This window comes from Pseudophryne corroboree, chromosome 6 (genome assembly GCF_028390025.1).
Source record: "Pseudophryne corroboree isolate aPseCor3 chromosome 6, aPseCor3.hap2, whole genome shotgun sequence".
NCBI lineage: Eukaryota > Metazoa > Chordata > Amphibia > Anura > Myobatrachidae > Pseudophryne > Pseudophryne corroboree.
In genome coordinates, this window is record NC_086449.1 from 791189378 (window position 1) to 791206357 (window position 16980).

At 37.1% G+C, this 16980-nt stretch overlaps 1 protein-coding gene across 6 annotated transcripts in view; it reads left to right on the forward strand.

Moving 5' to 3' along the window:
- LOC134933540 (protocadherin gamma-B1-like) overlaps nucleotides 1-16980 on the forward strand; it is a 543090-nt gene that overhangs the window by 122658 nt on the left and 403452 nt on the right. Inside the window, exon 1 of one of the 6 annotated variants that reach the window (XM_063928834.1) lies at nucleotides 4279-6850. The exons of 4 other annotated variants lie outside the window; for them this stretch is intronic. In XM_063928834.1, coding sequence (XP_063784904.1) covers nucleotides 4427-6850 — 2424 coding nt within the window. In that variant the 5' untranslated portion in view covers nucleotides 4279-4426. Of the gene's footprint in view, nucleotides 1-4278; nucleotides 6851-10592; nucleotides 13143-16980 lie in introns of those variants that run through there. One more of the 6 variants, XM_063928840.1, reaches the window with a different exon arrangement.

The following is a 16980-nucleotide window of genomic DNA, read 5'->3' on the forward strand; positions in this document are numbered from 1 at the left end:
TGAAGTTAGTATTTTTACTCACGGCTTTTTCATCGCTCAGGCGATCGTAGTGTGATTGACAGGAAATGGGTGTTTCTGGGCGGAAACAGGCCGTTTTATGGGCGTGTGGGAAAAACGCTACCGTTTCCGGGAAAAACGCGGGAGTGGCTGGAGAAACGGAGGAGTGTCTGGGCGAACGCTGGGTGTGTTTGTGACGTCAAACCAGGAACGACAAGCACTGAACTGATCGCAGATGCCGAGTAAGTCTGAAGCTACTCTGAAACTGCTAAGAAGTTTGTAATCGCAATATTGCGAATCTTTCGTTCGCAATTTTGAGATGCTAAGATTCACTCCCAGTAGGCGGCGGCTTAGCGTGAGCAACTCTGCTAAAATCGCCTTGCGAGCGAACAACTCGGAATGACCACCATAATTCAAAGGAAGTCCACAGAATTAGTTAAACAAGAAACCAAAAGTGTTTTAACAGTTTATTACATTTTGTTTTGGTAGTCATTATTATTGTTGTTTCATAGCCTAAAGTATTATAGAGCTTACCAATAACTTGAAATTACATTAGAGGGGCTCTAAATCACTCTTAATGCATTCCTGATGTGGAACATCTTCTGAGACTGAACACTTAGCTACATTGCTGTCAGCAATAGTGGTTTCAGGGGATCTGTGGTTATCATTCTTAAAGTAATGATAGGATTGTCGGGCTCTGCATAAGCCCCGTATAAACGGTGCAATTTGTCCTTACGATTTTGACTATATAGTCAAAATCATAAAAAAGTTACTGCAAATCGCAGCATGTGTATACTCTTGCAATGCCGACGTGCGCTCCCGTGGGATCGGCATCGTAAGAAAAAATAGAATGTGCATTCAGGACCAATGTTGGCTAGATCAGAGGCTCATGCCTCTGGGCAGTTTCTAGACGAAATCGCACCGTGTGTATGCACCATTAGTATTACTTGGTTAGCAGTGTGCTCCCTGTTTATAGAACTACATCTTGCACCTGATATGGCCACCAAATGAAGATGCAATACATTTGATGGTGGTTTATATACAATATGTAAGGTGCAAAGCCTAAACCCTGACAAGTGGTATTTTTTCATTACTTTCTTTCACATCACAGTTTAATCATTTTTTAAATATTGGTGTTCAGTCATTGTTAAAATAAATGTAATGATTAATGATTAACTTCTGATTATTGACTTCTATACTTGATGTACCACACCTTGTGCTTTGCTGTATTATATCTTTTATAAGTGAAATTTCATTCATTATGTAGTGTTAGCTCAATATGACTTATTTTAACATTTAACATTCACAAAAAGCATCATAGCATAATTATTTAATGTTTTCATTTTCGGTTGTTTTCTGTAGCTCTGTGTATGAGATGTGGTATTTGGAAACTAGGGTCCCCTGTATTGTGATGATCTAGGGCAGTGATGGCTAACCTTGACACTCCAGCTGTTGTTGAACTACACATCCCAACATGCCCTGCTACAGTTTTGCTATTTGGCAATGCTAAAACTGATGCAGGGCATGCTGGGATGTGTAGTTCAACAACAGCTGGAGTGTCAAGGTTATCCATCACTGATCTAGGGCCTAATTCAGACCTGATTGCTAGGCTGTGTTTTCATACAGCCTGCGATCAGGTGTAAACTTTGCATGCATATGCACCACAATGCACAGGCGCATTGCACGGGTACAAAGCGGATCGCCGCTTAGCGATGGGTTTGTGCAAAGAATCCATTTGCACAGGCGATTGCAAGGAGATTGACAGGAAGAGGGCTCTTGTGGGTGGCATCTGACCGTTTTCAGGGAGTGGTTGGAAAAATACAGGCGTGCATAAGCATTTGCAGGGAGGGTGTCTGATGTCAGTTCCGGTCCCGGACAGGCAGAAGTGATTGCAGCAGCTGAGTAAGTCCTGGGCTGTGCAGGAACTGCACAAGATCTGTTCGTACAGCTCTGCTGCACATGCCTTTGCACACTTGCACAGCTAAAATAAACTCCCATATGAGCGGCGACTATGCGAACGCAGAACTGCAAAAAAAAACTAGCCAGCAGGTCTAAATTAGGCCCTTAATTCTCCTGGTCAGGAAGTGAGAATCACCTTCCGATGGTCTCAAAATTACATTCAGCTCTAAGATCTTAATTTCTCCAAGTAGATGGTTGCAGATAAATAATCATCAGAAAAGAGTGGGGATAGATAGTGCACATATTAATGTTAAATATGATGCTCACTGTTACATATTGTAATTGTGTCTTAGCAAAGAAACAGTATACTTTAGTTATTACTTAAATTAAAATTAAAAATACTTTATAATTAACTAATTATAGTAAGACTTATTGTCTGCATGTTTCATTTTTAGTCTAATTTATTTATGTACAGTAGCTTTGTATTGGGATTACATAGCAGTGAAACTAGTGCACCTTGTATTGTATCACTTACAGGAGATCTCCAAATAAACCTCAGCCCTGAGATCTGTACATTCATAAAGCTCACTGTTTAAATAATACAGAACATTTGCAATATTTTGATGACACAGTTAATGACCACATGAATATTAGCATTGTAAATAGTCACGTGCAAACCCTACCCCCATTTCAGACAATCAGTACATAGTTTAATTAGTACAAAAACAATGTATTGGCAGCATATTGTAGTTCTATAAGTGTAAAGTTTCAGGAAAACCTATCAATAGGTTCTCCTATTCCACAGGTTCTCAAACTCGGTCCTCAGGACCCCACACAGTGCATGTTTTGCAGGTCTCCTCACAGAATTGCAAGTGAAATAATTAGCTCCACCTGTGGACCTTTTGAAATGTGTCAGTGAGATTAATACACCTGTGCACCTGCTGGGTTACCTGCAAAACATGTACCGTGTGGGGTCCTGAGGACCGAGTTTGAGAACCCCTATCCTATTCTATGTTCTCTTCTGTGTCTGTTTACCACACATCATGGTCCTTCACCTTTGTCACATGGAGGAGGCAAGCCTGGGAAAGAGCTAAGCACATAGAGCATTATATTAGGGGTAATACCTTTGGGACATAAGGTGACAAAATAATTATATACAAAGTGCAAAAACCACTAAGTAATGATGTAATAAAAAGCTATTTAGTACTTGTTCACATGATGTCTTTAAAAATTTTCGGTATTTACAAACTATATTTGATGTTTATGTCATTCTGGATATACTGTATACTGAAATGACCATTAACCAGATACTATATGCTACTAGACAAGAGCACATGTCCTACAATGCTTAACTTTTTGTATATGCTAAAATACTGTACGTTATGTAGTTTACTGGGTGTCGTATGAGTTGCCGGTGGCCGGGTTCCCAGCATACCGGCACCAGGATCTTGACCACTGGAATGCCGGCAGCAGGGCGAGCACAAATGAGCCCCTTGTGGGCTCACTTTGCTCACCACACTGCGGGCATGGTGATGCGCTACGCATGCCACGCTATTTATTTTCCCTCCAGGGGGGTCGTGGACCCCCAAGAGGGATAATAGATGTCGTATGCCGGGTGTCGGGATTCTGGCGCTGGTATACTGTGCACCGGGATCCCAACATCTGGCATACTGAATACCACCCAGTTTACTATATGTTATGTTTACTACCATACAGTATGTAGCATTAGCAGAAAGGTGCAGATAATAGTGAATCTTTTGCACATTTTTAGTGAACTTTACATTGTACATATACATAACCTTAGGTACTACCTACTGGAAAAAACATATTTCTTTCTCCATAAAATAATCAGGACAATAAGAAGAAACAAAGCCAAAACCATTTAGGTAAAATCTCTGCACTACTTAAATAATGAAGTTTTAGAAAATGTATAAAACAGCTCTAGTAGGTCATACTACTGTTTCTGGACTGTCTATGAAATTTTCTGCAATCAGAATCTTTCAGTGTCTGATACTTAGTGTGTTATGTTCTTTATAAAAATACCAGTTCATATTAGTTTTGTTTTGTTAAGAATAGTATGTATTTTAAACACGCTTATTAGAAATGATGTGGCTTATAGTGCTGAACTTAAAATATTTTAGAATTGAACTATATATGCTTTGATTGATGGAATGGAAAAGAAACCACCAAACATATGTATAATTTTTTAAGTACTGTAGATACTTGAAAAAAATATTTCATAGATCTGCAGTTCCACATATTCACCTCTGAGCGCTGCTGTTTAACCAATAAGGAGAAGAAAGCAGAGCTGGAGATCCACTGGTATTTTCATCACACTCACACACACTGCAGATCTGAAGGAAGACACACAGCCATTTTCTGGATTCTCCTAACACAGCATACAGGATATTTTTTAACAAATTCTCCTGAACAATTGGATCCAACAAAACAAGCAAACATTTTGGATATTTTCTAATCACTGGATTACAGATAATAGCCTTTTTAAAGGATATTTTGTGAAAGATTTCGTATGCAAAAGATGGAACCTTACACACAGATATACAAAGGAATCAGATGGCAAGTAATATTTTTCTTGTTATTATCATGGCTATGTCATTCAGTCTCTGGTCAGATTCATTATTCTATTGCAGAAGAAATGAGAAAGGACTCTGTATTAGTAAATATTGCAAAAGACCTTGGATTAGATATTAATCAGCTGTCATCTAGAAAGCTAAGAATTGATTCACGTGTGTCAGAGAAATATTTTTATATAACCTTAGATGATGGAAATCTGTATATTAAGGACAGGATAGACAGAGAGACACTGTGTGAGACAGAAGCTACCTGCTTCCTAACCTTTGATGCTGTGGTTGAAAATCCCTTTACCATTTTTAATGTTATAGTTGAAATTCAGGATGTAAATGATAATTTTCCAAAAAATTTTCATAACAAAATTATTTTGGAAGTGATTGAATTTACATCACCAGGAACTAGATTTGTGTTACAAAATGCAGAAGATCCTGATATTGGTATTAATTCAGTACAGACATACAGGGTCACTGACAATCAACATTTCACACTTAATACAAAGACCAGAGCAGATGGAAGTAAATTTCCAGAACTTGTGTTAGAGAAACCATTAGATCGAGAGACACAAAATGTTCATGAACTGATTTTAACAGCCTTAGATGGAGGAGACCCAGTGGAGTCTGGAACTGCTTTGGTAAAGGTCATTGTTACTGATGCTAATGATAATGCTCCTACATTTACTCAGGACATGTATAAAATCACCCTAAAAGAAAATATTCCAATTAACTCCACAGTTATTGTATTAAATGCAACTGACAAAGATGAAGGGATAAATGCAGAGATCACATATTCTTTCAGCAAAACCTCAGGAGATCTCCATCATACAGGCATTTTTACTATTCACCCTACAAATGGGGAAATTAAAACAAATCGAAATTTTGATTTTGAAACTACAAAGAAATATGAGCTCTCTATACAAGCAAAGGATGGAGGTGGACTTGTTGCCCATTGCAAAGTATTAGTAGAGGTATCAGATGAGAATGACAATGTTCCAGAGATATCTATCACCTCATTCTCTACTCCTATTCCTGAGGATTGTGAGCCAGGTACAATGATAGCTGTGATTAAGGTTCATGATTTAGATTCAGGAAAAAATGGGGAAGTTGACTGTAACATTATAGAAGATATACCATTTAATTTATTATCATCTAACAGTTATTACAGACTTGTTACACTGAGTGCTCTGGACAGAGAGAAAGTATCTAGCTATAACATAACAATTGATGCCACTGACAGAGGATCTCCCCCATTGTCTAGCAGAAGAACCATCAAATTGGAGATATCAGATGTTAATGACAATCGACCAATATTTACAAAGTCTACTTATGTTGCTTATGTGCCAGAGAACAACTTACCAGGAGCCTCAATATACAGTGCACAAGCATTAGATCATGATACTGGAGACAATGCAAAAATAATTTATTCACTATTCAGCACTAATACAGAAGATATCCCAGTGTCCTCTTATCTGTCCATCAATATAGAGACTGGGGTTCTCTATGCTCAGAGATCTTTTGATTATGAGCAGCACAAGGAGTTTCTGATACAGGTAACTGCTAGAGACAATGGATCCCCATCTCTAAGCAGCAATGCAACATTATACATCCGTATAGTAGATCATAATGATAATGCACCAAAGATGTTGTACCCATCAGCAGACAGCAGTGGCCCAGCTGTGTTTGAGATGGTCCCTTTTTCTGCTGAACAAGGATCATTAATAACTAAGGTGGTTGCAGTTGATGCAGACTCTGGGCATAATGCTTGGCTCTCGTATCACTTCATACAAGTGTCAGAACCATCTTATTTTATCATTAGTCAGCACACGGGTGAGATCAGGACATCACGTGTCTTTCATGAGAAGGATATACTGAAACACAAGGTTGTGGTGATGGTAAAGGACAATGGAGACCCTTCTCTCTCAGCTTCAGTCACCTTAAGTCTCATTGTTGCAGACAACTTCCAACAGGTGGTTCCTAAACTCATTAATCACCTCAAAGATGAAGATTCCCAATCCAATCTACAGCTGTACTTAGTGATCTCACTTGCTCTCATTTCCTTGTTATTTATTGTAACTGTTTTGTTGGTCATTATATCAAAATGCAAACAACCAAAACCTTCCCCAACCTTTACCTCTCTAAGTACAAATCTGTATCCTCCAGTTGATCCTAGGATGCTCTCCATGTATAGCAATGGATCTTTACCATTTCCCTACTCATACAATGTATGTGTGGCTTTGGATTCCAGTGAAAGTGACTTTATGTATAGGAAACCAAATGAAAATGTCCCTGTAGAGAATCTCATTAATGCTGATGATTCAGGACTAAAGAATGAATCTTTAAAAGAACCATTTCAAGTCAGTGATCAGGTGAGTTTTTGTAAAATACAAAATGTCACATGAGGTTTTAGATATAAAATGTAACATTAGTTTAGGTCAGAAGTTTGAGGTACAGTCAATGTGTCTCTTTGGAATTTGTCCTGCTTTTTCCTGAAATGACAAATTACATAACTTGCAAGTTCATTTGTATATTTTATGTCATGGATATTACGGCTGAAATGTATATTTCAAAACAAGTGTATTGGTTTAAATTAATCAAATATCTGACAATGTTCTTGATGGGGTTTTTTATATTCTGTGGAAGTAGTCACTATTATTATTGTCTCTCAGCTTTTATTAGTATTTACAGTAGTCTAATAATAAATGAAAATCATAGTTAAATGGACTCTTCAGAACCACTTCGTGAGACTTAAAAGAAGACAGTAACACTGATTTCCGGGTGATCTGTTTTAATTTTGAAACTAATGATAGAAGACCCAATAGAGAGGAACAATGTGGTATGTATTGAGATACACACTGATTATTGAGATGAGGTCTTAGGAGCTGGAGGACCTCTGTAAAACATTGACTGCATTGGAAATTGGCTTATCTTCATAAACAACATGTGAGAGTTTGTCAGGCTCTGCATAGTGGGCCTGGTTCATGTTTGTAAGTAAAGCAAGAAAACAAGAAACTTGGCAAAACCATGTGGCACTACCGGTGGGGCAGATATAACATGTGCAGAGAGAGTTAGATTTGGTTGGGATGTGTTCAAGCTGAAATCTATATATGCTTTGTAAAAATAAAGCTAAAATTTGTGGGCTACATGCAAAAGTAGCTGGTATTTACCCTGCACAGAAAAAAATATAACTGCATTGCAATATGGGTTGTTCCAGATACAAAGTTACTTGCTTTTACTGCTTTATTTACAAACATGATTCAGGCCCAGTGTTACTTGGGTTGCCCACCTAATGAAGCAGCTTCCAAACTACACATCTTGCTGAACGGTGGTGTGCTCCATATATTACCATATCTTCTACCCAATTTGACCACCAGATTAAGTTTCAATACATTTACTGGGGTTTTATTTATTTAAACATGCAAAATCTAAACCTAGGTAATTGGATTTTTCTCACTACTAATACACTTTTACATTAAAGTTTAAACCTCTTTTTAATATTGTTGTTTTCATTAATATAAAACTGATATCTGTGGTCTGATTTCCACACAAAAACTAATTAAATAATGAACGATTAATGTCTGATCATCTCCTTCTATACATTATGTAGCACCTTGTTCTTTGCTGTGGAATACTATTTGGTAAGAAACTTAATGCATATTTTCCGCTCAATATGTTTTGATGTATAATTTTCATTGTTGCTTCTAATTGCTGACTGATATTGCAAATACTGTACAAGAGTTTCTAACAAAATAACTTTTCTTCCAATAAAGTGCATTGATTATATTTGTAAGTAGAGTCAAACAAAATATAACTTTACTGAATATGAAACAATTTATAAATTCAAAAAGAGCATCATAATATAAATATTTCAGTCTTTTTACTTATTTTATTTTTTATTTTCTGTAACTGCAATGAACAGCTGTAGAATTTTGAAACTAGCATCCTTTGTCTTGTGTGATCTGATTCTCCTGATCATAGATGGAGAATCACTTTCCGGTGGTCTCCAAACTACATTCAGCTCTGAGATCTCGTAGTCTCAAAGCAGAATAGTTCCAGCAAATGTGCGATGACACAGCTGCCAGGTAAATAATGAATGTCACCAAGTTGGTGATGAATATTGCACATTTTAATGTTAAATTTGATGTGCTCACTTACATAAATGTATCTAATCAAAGGAACAATATACTTTTTAGTTGAATCATAATGAAAAAGCTTTTGTAAGATTTCCTTTGTTGCCTGTTTTTAGTTTTATTTATTTTCTGAAGCTTTGTGCCGGGGCTACAGAACACTGAAACTAGTGCACCGTGAATTGCAAGTTATCTCCTGGAGGTCTCCCAATGACATGCAGAACTCAGATCTTACTGTACTTTCACAAAGCTCCCTATAAAAATAGTACCAAACATTTGCATTGGTTTGATGGCACAGTTACTGGCCACATGGTTACTATCACTGTAAATAGCCACTTGCATTCCCCTTCTCCATTTTAAACAGTAAGTACAGTGGTTTCATAAATACAAAAACTATGTATTGACAGCATAGTTCTATAAGTTTAACATTTTAAGAAAATCTAGCTCCAGATTCTCTTAGTCTTTGTCTGGTCCTGGTCCTTCACCTCTGTCACATGGTGGACACAAGCTTGGGAAAGAGCTGAGCACATCGAGAGCATTATATTAGAGGCCATACCTTGATGATATATGCTGACAAGTATTCATATACAATACAAAGTGCAAAAGAAACTAAGTAATAAAGTAATAAAAAGCTATATAGTACCTGGTGGCAGTATGCTTTATGAGTTTACTATCTATTTTTGATATTTGTTTTATTCTGGATATATACTGTATGAAATAATCTTTAACCAGATATGCCACTACAGAAGAGAAGATGTCTTACAGTGTATAACTTTTTGTATGTGTTGAAATATGTTATTTCACCATGTAGCATTAGCAACAATGGGGGTCATTCCGAGTTGTTCGCTCTGTATTTTTTTCTCGCAACGGAGCGATTAGTCGCTAATGCGCATGCGCAATGTCCGCAGTGCGACTGCGCCAAGTAAATTTGCTATGCTGTTAGGTATTTTACTCACGGCATTACGAGGTTTTTTCTTCGTTCTGGTGATCGTAATGCAGGAAGTGGGTGTTTCTGGGCGAAAACAGGCCGTTTTATGGGTGTGTGTGAAAAAACGCTACCGTTTCTGGGAAAAACGCGGGAGTGGCTGGAGAAACGGAGGAGTGGCTGGGCGAACGCTGGGTGTGTTTGTGACGTCAAACCAGGAACGACAAGCACTGAACTGATCGCAGATGCCGAGTAAGTCTGGAGCTACTCAGAAACTGCTAAGAAGTGTCTATTCGCAATTCTGCTAATCTTTCGTTCGCAATTTTGATAAGCTAAGATTCACTCCCAGTAGGCGGCGGCTTAGCGTGTGCAAAGCTGCTAAAAGCAGCTTGCGAGCGAACAACTCGGAATGAGGGCCCATGTGCAGATAATAGTGAAGCTGTTGCTCACTTTTAGTGAACTTTAGCTCTGACTTAGGACATCAACTTAGCTTTTACCTTCTGAAAAACAAACATCTTTCTCCATAGAACAACCAGATTAATAGGAAGTACCACTGCCAAAAACATTTAGGGAAAAGCGCAGCACTACTTGACGAATAAGGTTTAGAAAAGGTATAATACAGCTCTGGTAGGTTGTATTGCTGCTTCTTTTAGTTATAGTTACTGAAATCAGAATCTTTCTATGCCTTACATGCAGTTTTTCATGTACGTTAAAGAAAGACCAGTTCTTAGTTGTTTTGTTTGTTAAGACATATGGATTTTAAACACACTTATTAGAAATTATGTGGCCTGTAGTACTGAACTTAAATATATTTTAGAATTGAAAAAATATGTTTCTATTGATAAAAATGGAAAAGAAATCAACAAATATATGTATAATTCTTTAAGTGAATTCTTGGAAAAAATTATTTCATAGCATTGCAGTTCCACATTTTCACCTCAGAGCGCCGCTGTTTGACCAATAAGCAGAAGAATACAGAGCTGGAGATCCACTGGTATTTTCATCACTCACACACACTGCAGATCTGCAAGAAGGCACACAGCCATTTTCTGGATTTTCTCTACAAAGAATATAAGATATTTCAACTAATTTAAAAAAACAATTGTATTTATAATCATAACTCTGCTATACAACAGTGGATTATTCATGCTGACTGATATTTGTTGAAGAATTCTGATCCTGAAAACAGCTAAAATGAAACCTCCTACTCAGACATACAAAGGAATCAGATGGCAAGTAATATTTCCCTTCTTATTATCATGGCTGTGTCATTCAGTCTCTGGTCAGACTCATTATTCTATTATAGAAGAAATGAGAAAAAACTCTGTTATAGCAAATATTGCAGAAGACCTTGGTTTAGATATTAAACAGCTTTCATCTAGGAAACTGAGAATTGTATCACGTGTATCAGAGAAATATTTTTATGTAAATGTAGATAATGGAAATCTGTACATTAAGGACAGGATAGACAGAGAGACACTGTGTGGGGCAGCAGCTACCTGCTTCCTAACCTTTGATGCTGTGGTTGAAAATCCCTTTAAAATTTTTAAGGTCAAAGTAGAAATTCAGGATATAAATGATAATTTTCCACACTTTTTTCATGACAAAATTACTTTGGAAGTTATTGAATTTACATCACCAGGATCCAGATTTGTATTACAAAATGCAGAAGATCCTGATTTTGGATTTAATTCAGTACAGACATACAGGCTCAGTGACAATCAGTATTTTACACTTAATACAAAGAGCAGAGCAGATGGAAGAAAATTTCCAGAACTTGTGCTAGAGAAACCATTAGATCGAGAGACACAAAATGTTCATGAATTAATGTTATCAGCATTGGATGGAGGAAACCCAGTGAAGTCTGGGACTGCTTTGGTAAAGGTCATTGTTACTGATGCTAATGATAATGCTCCTACATTTACTCAGGACATGTATAAAGTGACCCTTAAAGAAAATATTCCAATTAACTCCACAGTTATTGTATTAAATGCAACTGACAGAGATGAAGGGATAAATGCTGAGATCACATATTCTTTCAGCAAAACCTCAGGAGATCTCCATCATACAGGGATTTTTAGTATTCATCCTACAAATGGGGAAATAAAAACAAGTAAAAATTTGGATTTTGAATTAGCAAAGGACTATGAACTCTCTGTACAAGCAAAAGATGGTGGTGGTCTTGTTGCCCTTTCCAATGTATTGATAGCAGTAACAGATGAGAATGACAATGTTCCAGAGATTTCTATCACCTCATTCTCTAATCCTATTCCTGAGGATTGTGAGCCAGGTACAATGATAGCTCTAATTGAAGTTCATGATCTAGATTCAGGAGAAAATGGGGAAATTGACTGTAATATTATAGAAGAAATACCATTTGTATTACGATCATCTGAAGGTTATTATAGTATAGTTTCAAGAACTATGCTGGACAGAGAAAAAGTATCTTCTTATAACATCACAATTGCAGCTACTGACAGAGGATCTCCCCCACTTTCTAGCAGAAGAACCATCAGATTGGAGATATCAGATGTTAATGACAACCCACCATTATTTGTGAAATCTACTTATGTTGCTTATGTACCAGAGAACAACTTACCAGGAGCTTCAATATACAGCATACAAGCAACAGATCCTGATACTGGGGACAATGCTAACATTATTTTTTCACTATTTAGCACAAATACAGAAGAACTACCAGTGTCCTCTTATCTGTCCATCAATGTAGAGACTGGGGTTCTCTATGCTCAGAGATCATTTGATTATGAGCAGTACAAGGAGTTTCTAATACAAGTAACTGCTAGAGACAATGGATCCCCATCTCTGAGCAGCAATACAACATTAATTATCCACATAGTGGATCAGAATGATAATGCACCAAAGATCCTGTACCCGTCAACAGACAGTAGTGCCTCAGCTGTGTTTGAGATGGTCCCTTTTGCCTCTGAACAAGGATCATTAATAACTAAGGTTGTTGCAGTGGATGCAGACTCTGGACATAATGCTTGGCTCTCGTATCACTTCATACAAGTGTCAGAACCATCTCACTTTACCATCAGTCAGCACACGGGTGAAATCAGGACATCACGTGTCTTTCATGAGAAGGATATATTGAATCACAAGGTTGTGGTGATGGTGAGGGACAATGGAGACCCATCTCTCTCAGCTACAGTCACCTTAAGTCTCATTGTTGCAGATAACTTCCAACAGGTGGTTCCTAAACTCAGTAATCAACTAAAACATGAAGATGCCCAATCTAATCTACAGTTGTATTTAGTGATCGCACTCGCCCTTATTTCTTTTTTATTTATTGTAACTGTTTTGTTGGTCATTATATCAAAGTGCAAAGAGTCAAAACCTTCACCAACCTTTACTTCTCTAAGTACAAGTCTGTATCCTCCAGTTGATCCCAGGATGCTTTCCATGTATAGCGATGGATCTTTACCATTTCCCTACTCATACAATGTGTGTGTGGCTTTGGAATCCAGTGAAAATGACATTACTTGTAGGAAACCAAATGAAAATGTCCCTGTAGAAAATCTCATTGATGCTGATGATTCAGGACTTGGAAACAACAGTTTAAAAGAAACATTTTCAGTCACTGATCAGGTGAGTTCCTGTAACATAGGGAATGTTATATGAGATTTCATATAAGATACAGTATGCAATATAACTGTTTGCATTATTATTTTATGTAAGAAATTATATGTACATATAGTGAATGAGTCTTCTGTGTATTTTCCTTAGGTGCCAAATTACATAACAAGTTAGTTTACTTGTATTTTTTATGTCATAGATATTACCATGGACATTTATAGTTCAAAACACCTTTTCAGAATTAATGTAATATTCATCAATGTTCTTCGTGTTTATTACGTATTCTGTTGTAGTAGTTATGGGCAGCACAGATGGTGTAATGGTTAGCATTACTGCCTCACAGCACTGAGGTCATGGGTTCGATTCCCACCATGGCCCTAACTGTGTGGAGTTTGTATATTCTCCCTGTGCTTGCATGGGTTTCCTCTGGGTACTCTGGTTTCCTCCCACAATCCAAAAATATTCTGGTAGGTTAATTGGCTCCCTACAAATTAACCTTAGCATTAGTGTGTATGCATGTACGTGTGGTAGGGAATATAGATTGTAAGCTCCACTGGGGCAGGGACTGATGTGAGTGGCCAAATCCTCTCTGTAAAGAGCTGCAGAATATGTGTGCACTATATAAATAACTAGTAATAAATAAAAAAATAATAATAGTAGTCTCTATTATTACAGTTTCTTAGATTTCATAAGCATTTTGTCTAATAATAAATTAAAATGACACTAAAATGACTTCAGAACCACTTCTTGAGCCTTTACAATTAGCTACATTGCTGAAAGGAACAACATTTTTAAGGGATCTGTGGTTATAATTTTGCATTGGGTACAGGATGCCGGCAGTCGGGATCCCGGCAGTCAGTATAGTGATGCCGGGATCCCAACCACCAGAATGCCAGTAGGAGAGTGAGTGCATCGAAGCCCCTTGTGGGCCCTCTGTGCTCACCATGCTGTGGGCTTGGTGGCTCGCTGCACTCACCACAAGTTCTAATACCACTTTATGGATGTCGTGTACACCCACGAGTGGGACTATCCATGGTGCTGCTGCTGGCATTCTGGTGGTCGGGATCCCAGTGTCAGTTATTCCTACAGCTGGGAACCCAACTGCCAGGATCCTGACTTAATTTCGTAATTTTAAAGCTAATGGTTAAGGCCCCAATGGAGGGGACCCATCAATAAGTTATGTATTGTATAGAGATATACTGGTTAATGCATAGAGGTCTTAAGTGCTGGAGGACCCCTTGTAAAACATGACTGCATTTGTAATTGGTTTATCTTGATGAACAACATGTGAGAATTTTCAGGCTCTGCGTAGTGTTACTTGGTTTGACTACCTGATGAAGTAGTTTGCAAACTGCACATCTTACAGGACTGAAGTGTGCTCTTTATATTACCATATCTTGCACCCCATTTGATGGAGCTTCATTCACTAAAACATGCAAAACCCAAACTAAGACAAATGGAAGTCTCTCATTAATAACATTAATGTTTAAATTCCTTTTTAATATTGTTGATTCCATTATAATAACACTGATTTTTGAAAGCTGTGCTCTGATTTCCTCACAAAAAATAATTAACTAATAAATTCTGATAATCTCCTACTATCCTTTAGGTAGCACCTTGTTCTTTGCTGTTCTATATAATTTTATAAGAAAGAACTTAATGTATAGCATTCGCTCAATATGACATGTTTTAAAATTTCCGTAGTTGATTCTAATTGCTGACTGATATTGCAAATATAAGTTTCTACAAAGTGACTTTTATTCCAATAAAGTGCTTTGATTATATTTGTAAGTTGATAGTAAAAAAATCTTTACTGAATTTGAAATTGAAAATTAGTTCTTACATTCACAAACAGCATCAAAATATTAATATTTCAGTCCTTTTAACTTGTTTCATTTTCTATTGTTTTCTGTAATTGAGATGAAGAGCTGCAGTATTTTAAAACCAACTCCCCCTGTATTGTGTGATCTAGGTTTCCTGCTCAGAGATGGAGAATCACCTTCCACTGGTCTCCTAACTACATTCAGCTCTGAGATCTCATATTCTCAAAGCAAAATGGTTATGGCAAATGTGCAATTACACAGCTGCCAGGTAAATAGTCAATGCCACCAATATGGCGATGGATATTGCATGTTAATGTTAAACATGATGTTCATTCTTACATAAGTGTATCTAATCAAAGGAACAGTATACTTTAATTATTAGTTGAATCCCTATGAAAAACAACTGTTTACAATTTACATAGCACTCATTATATTAAGATTTCCTTTGTTGGCTATTTATATTTTTGATTTATTTTCTATAGCTCTATGTCACAGCTACAGAACAGTCAAACTAGTGCACCTTGTATTGTAAGTCACCTCCAGGGGGTCTCCAAATGACACTCAGCTGTGAGACCTTAGTGGACATTCACAAAGCTCACTAAAAATAAGGAATAATTTGCAATACTATGATGACACATCTAACCACCACATGGATATTATCACTGTAAATAGCAATTGCAATCCTCTCTTCCACTGCAGACAATACAAAGGTATTAATTAGTACTAAATTAATGTATTGGCAGCATCATTTTATAAGTATACCATTTAAAAAAAAATCTGTCACTAGGTTCTCTTACTCTACATCCTCTCTTGGGCCAGATTACATCACACATCATGGTCCTCCACCTATGTCACATGGAAGATGCAAGATTGGGAGAGAGCTAAGCACATAGAGGCATATTCATTATAAGTGAAAGGTCATTGCCCCCCCCCCCCCTATAATTAAGTATCCAACTCACTGCAAGATCTAGGGATGGGTACCTACTTACCAGAGCAATTCAGTATTGCTCCAGTACAGGGACAGTGACCTCATAAAGCAGCTCTCCCTGCAATCCCTTACACTTCTACAGAAGTAGCAGTGATATTTATTCCCGCTGATCTGGGCATGGGTGACCTGAGTTTGCACAGGGACTTGCAATGCAGAGATAGTGGGAGATACCCTTGGGTAAATTCTTACAACCCAGGCCTCTTGTTCATAGGAAGTATCAGGGTTCTGGCAATTAACACCATCTGAAGTTGACATTGGTTCCCGCAATCAAACTCTGAAAATTTAAAATTTTTGGAGTTTTCTGAATACCAGGCAGCCCCATCAGGCCCCTAATAATTAATGGCCACATAAAAAAACATATAATGAGCCTATAAAGCATCATGAATAGGCTCCATAGAGAGTACATTATATCAGGTGCCATATCTCAGAAAAAGTAATTAGTTAAAAACTGCAAAAGCCAGTAAGTAATAAAGGAATACATTTCTTTGTAGTACCCAGTGCCAGAATGTCTTCATGATTTTAAGATTTTACAATCTATTTTTCTTTATATTTACTTCATTCTGGATATACTGTTACTGAAATAATATTTAACTGAATACCATATGCTACTAGAGAAACGCACTGTACTACTTGTATAGTAAGGATTTATACACAATATACAACAGCTCTGGTAGGTTGTACTGCTGCTTCTGGACTGAATTATATTTGCTGCAATCATAATTTCTCTATGCATGCAATTCAGCTTTTTATGTACTTTATATAAAGGCCGTTCTTATTAGTTTGTTTTGTTATGAATGTTATGTACTATAAACACAATTATGAAAAATGTTATCTATAGTGCTGACTTAATGATATTTTAGAATTAAAATATCAATGCTTATATTGATTAAAATAGAAAAAAATCACCAAATATATGTATGACTGTTTAAATGGATATTTGGAAACATAATTTCATAGTATTGCAGTTCCGCATTTTCACCTCAGAGCGCCGCTGTTTAACCAATAAGGAGAAGAATGCAGAGCTGGAGATCCACTGGTA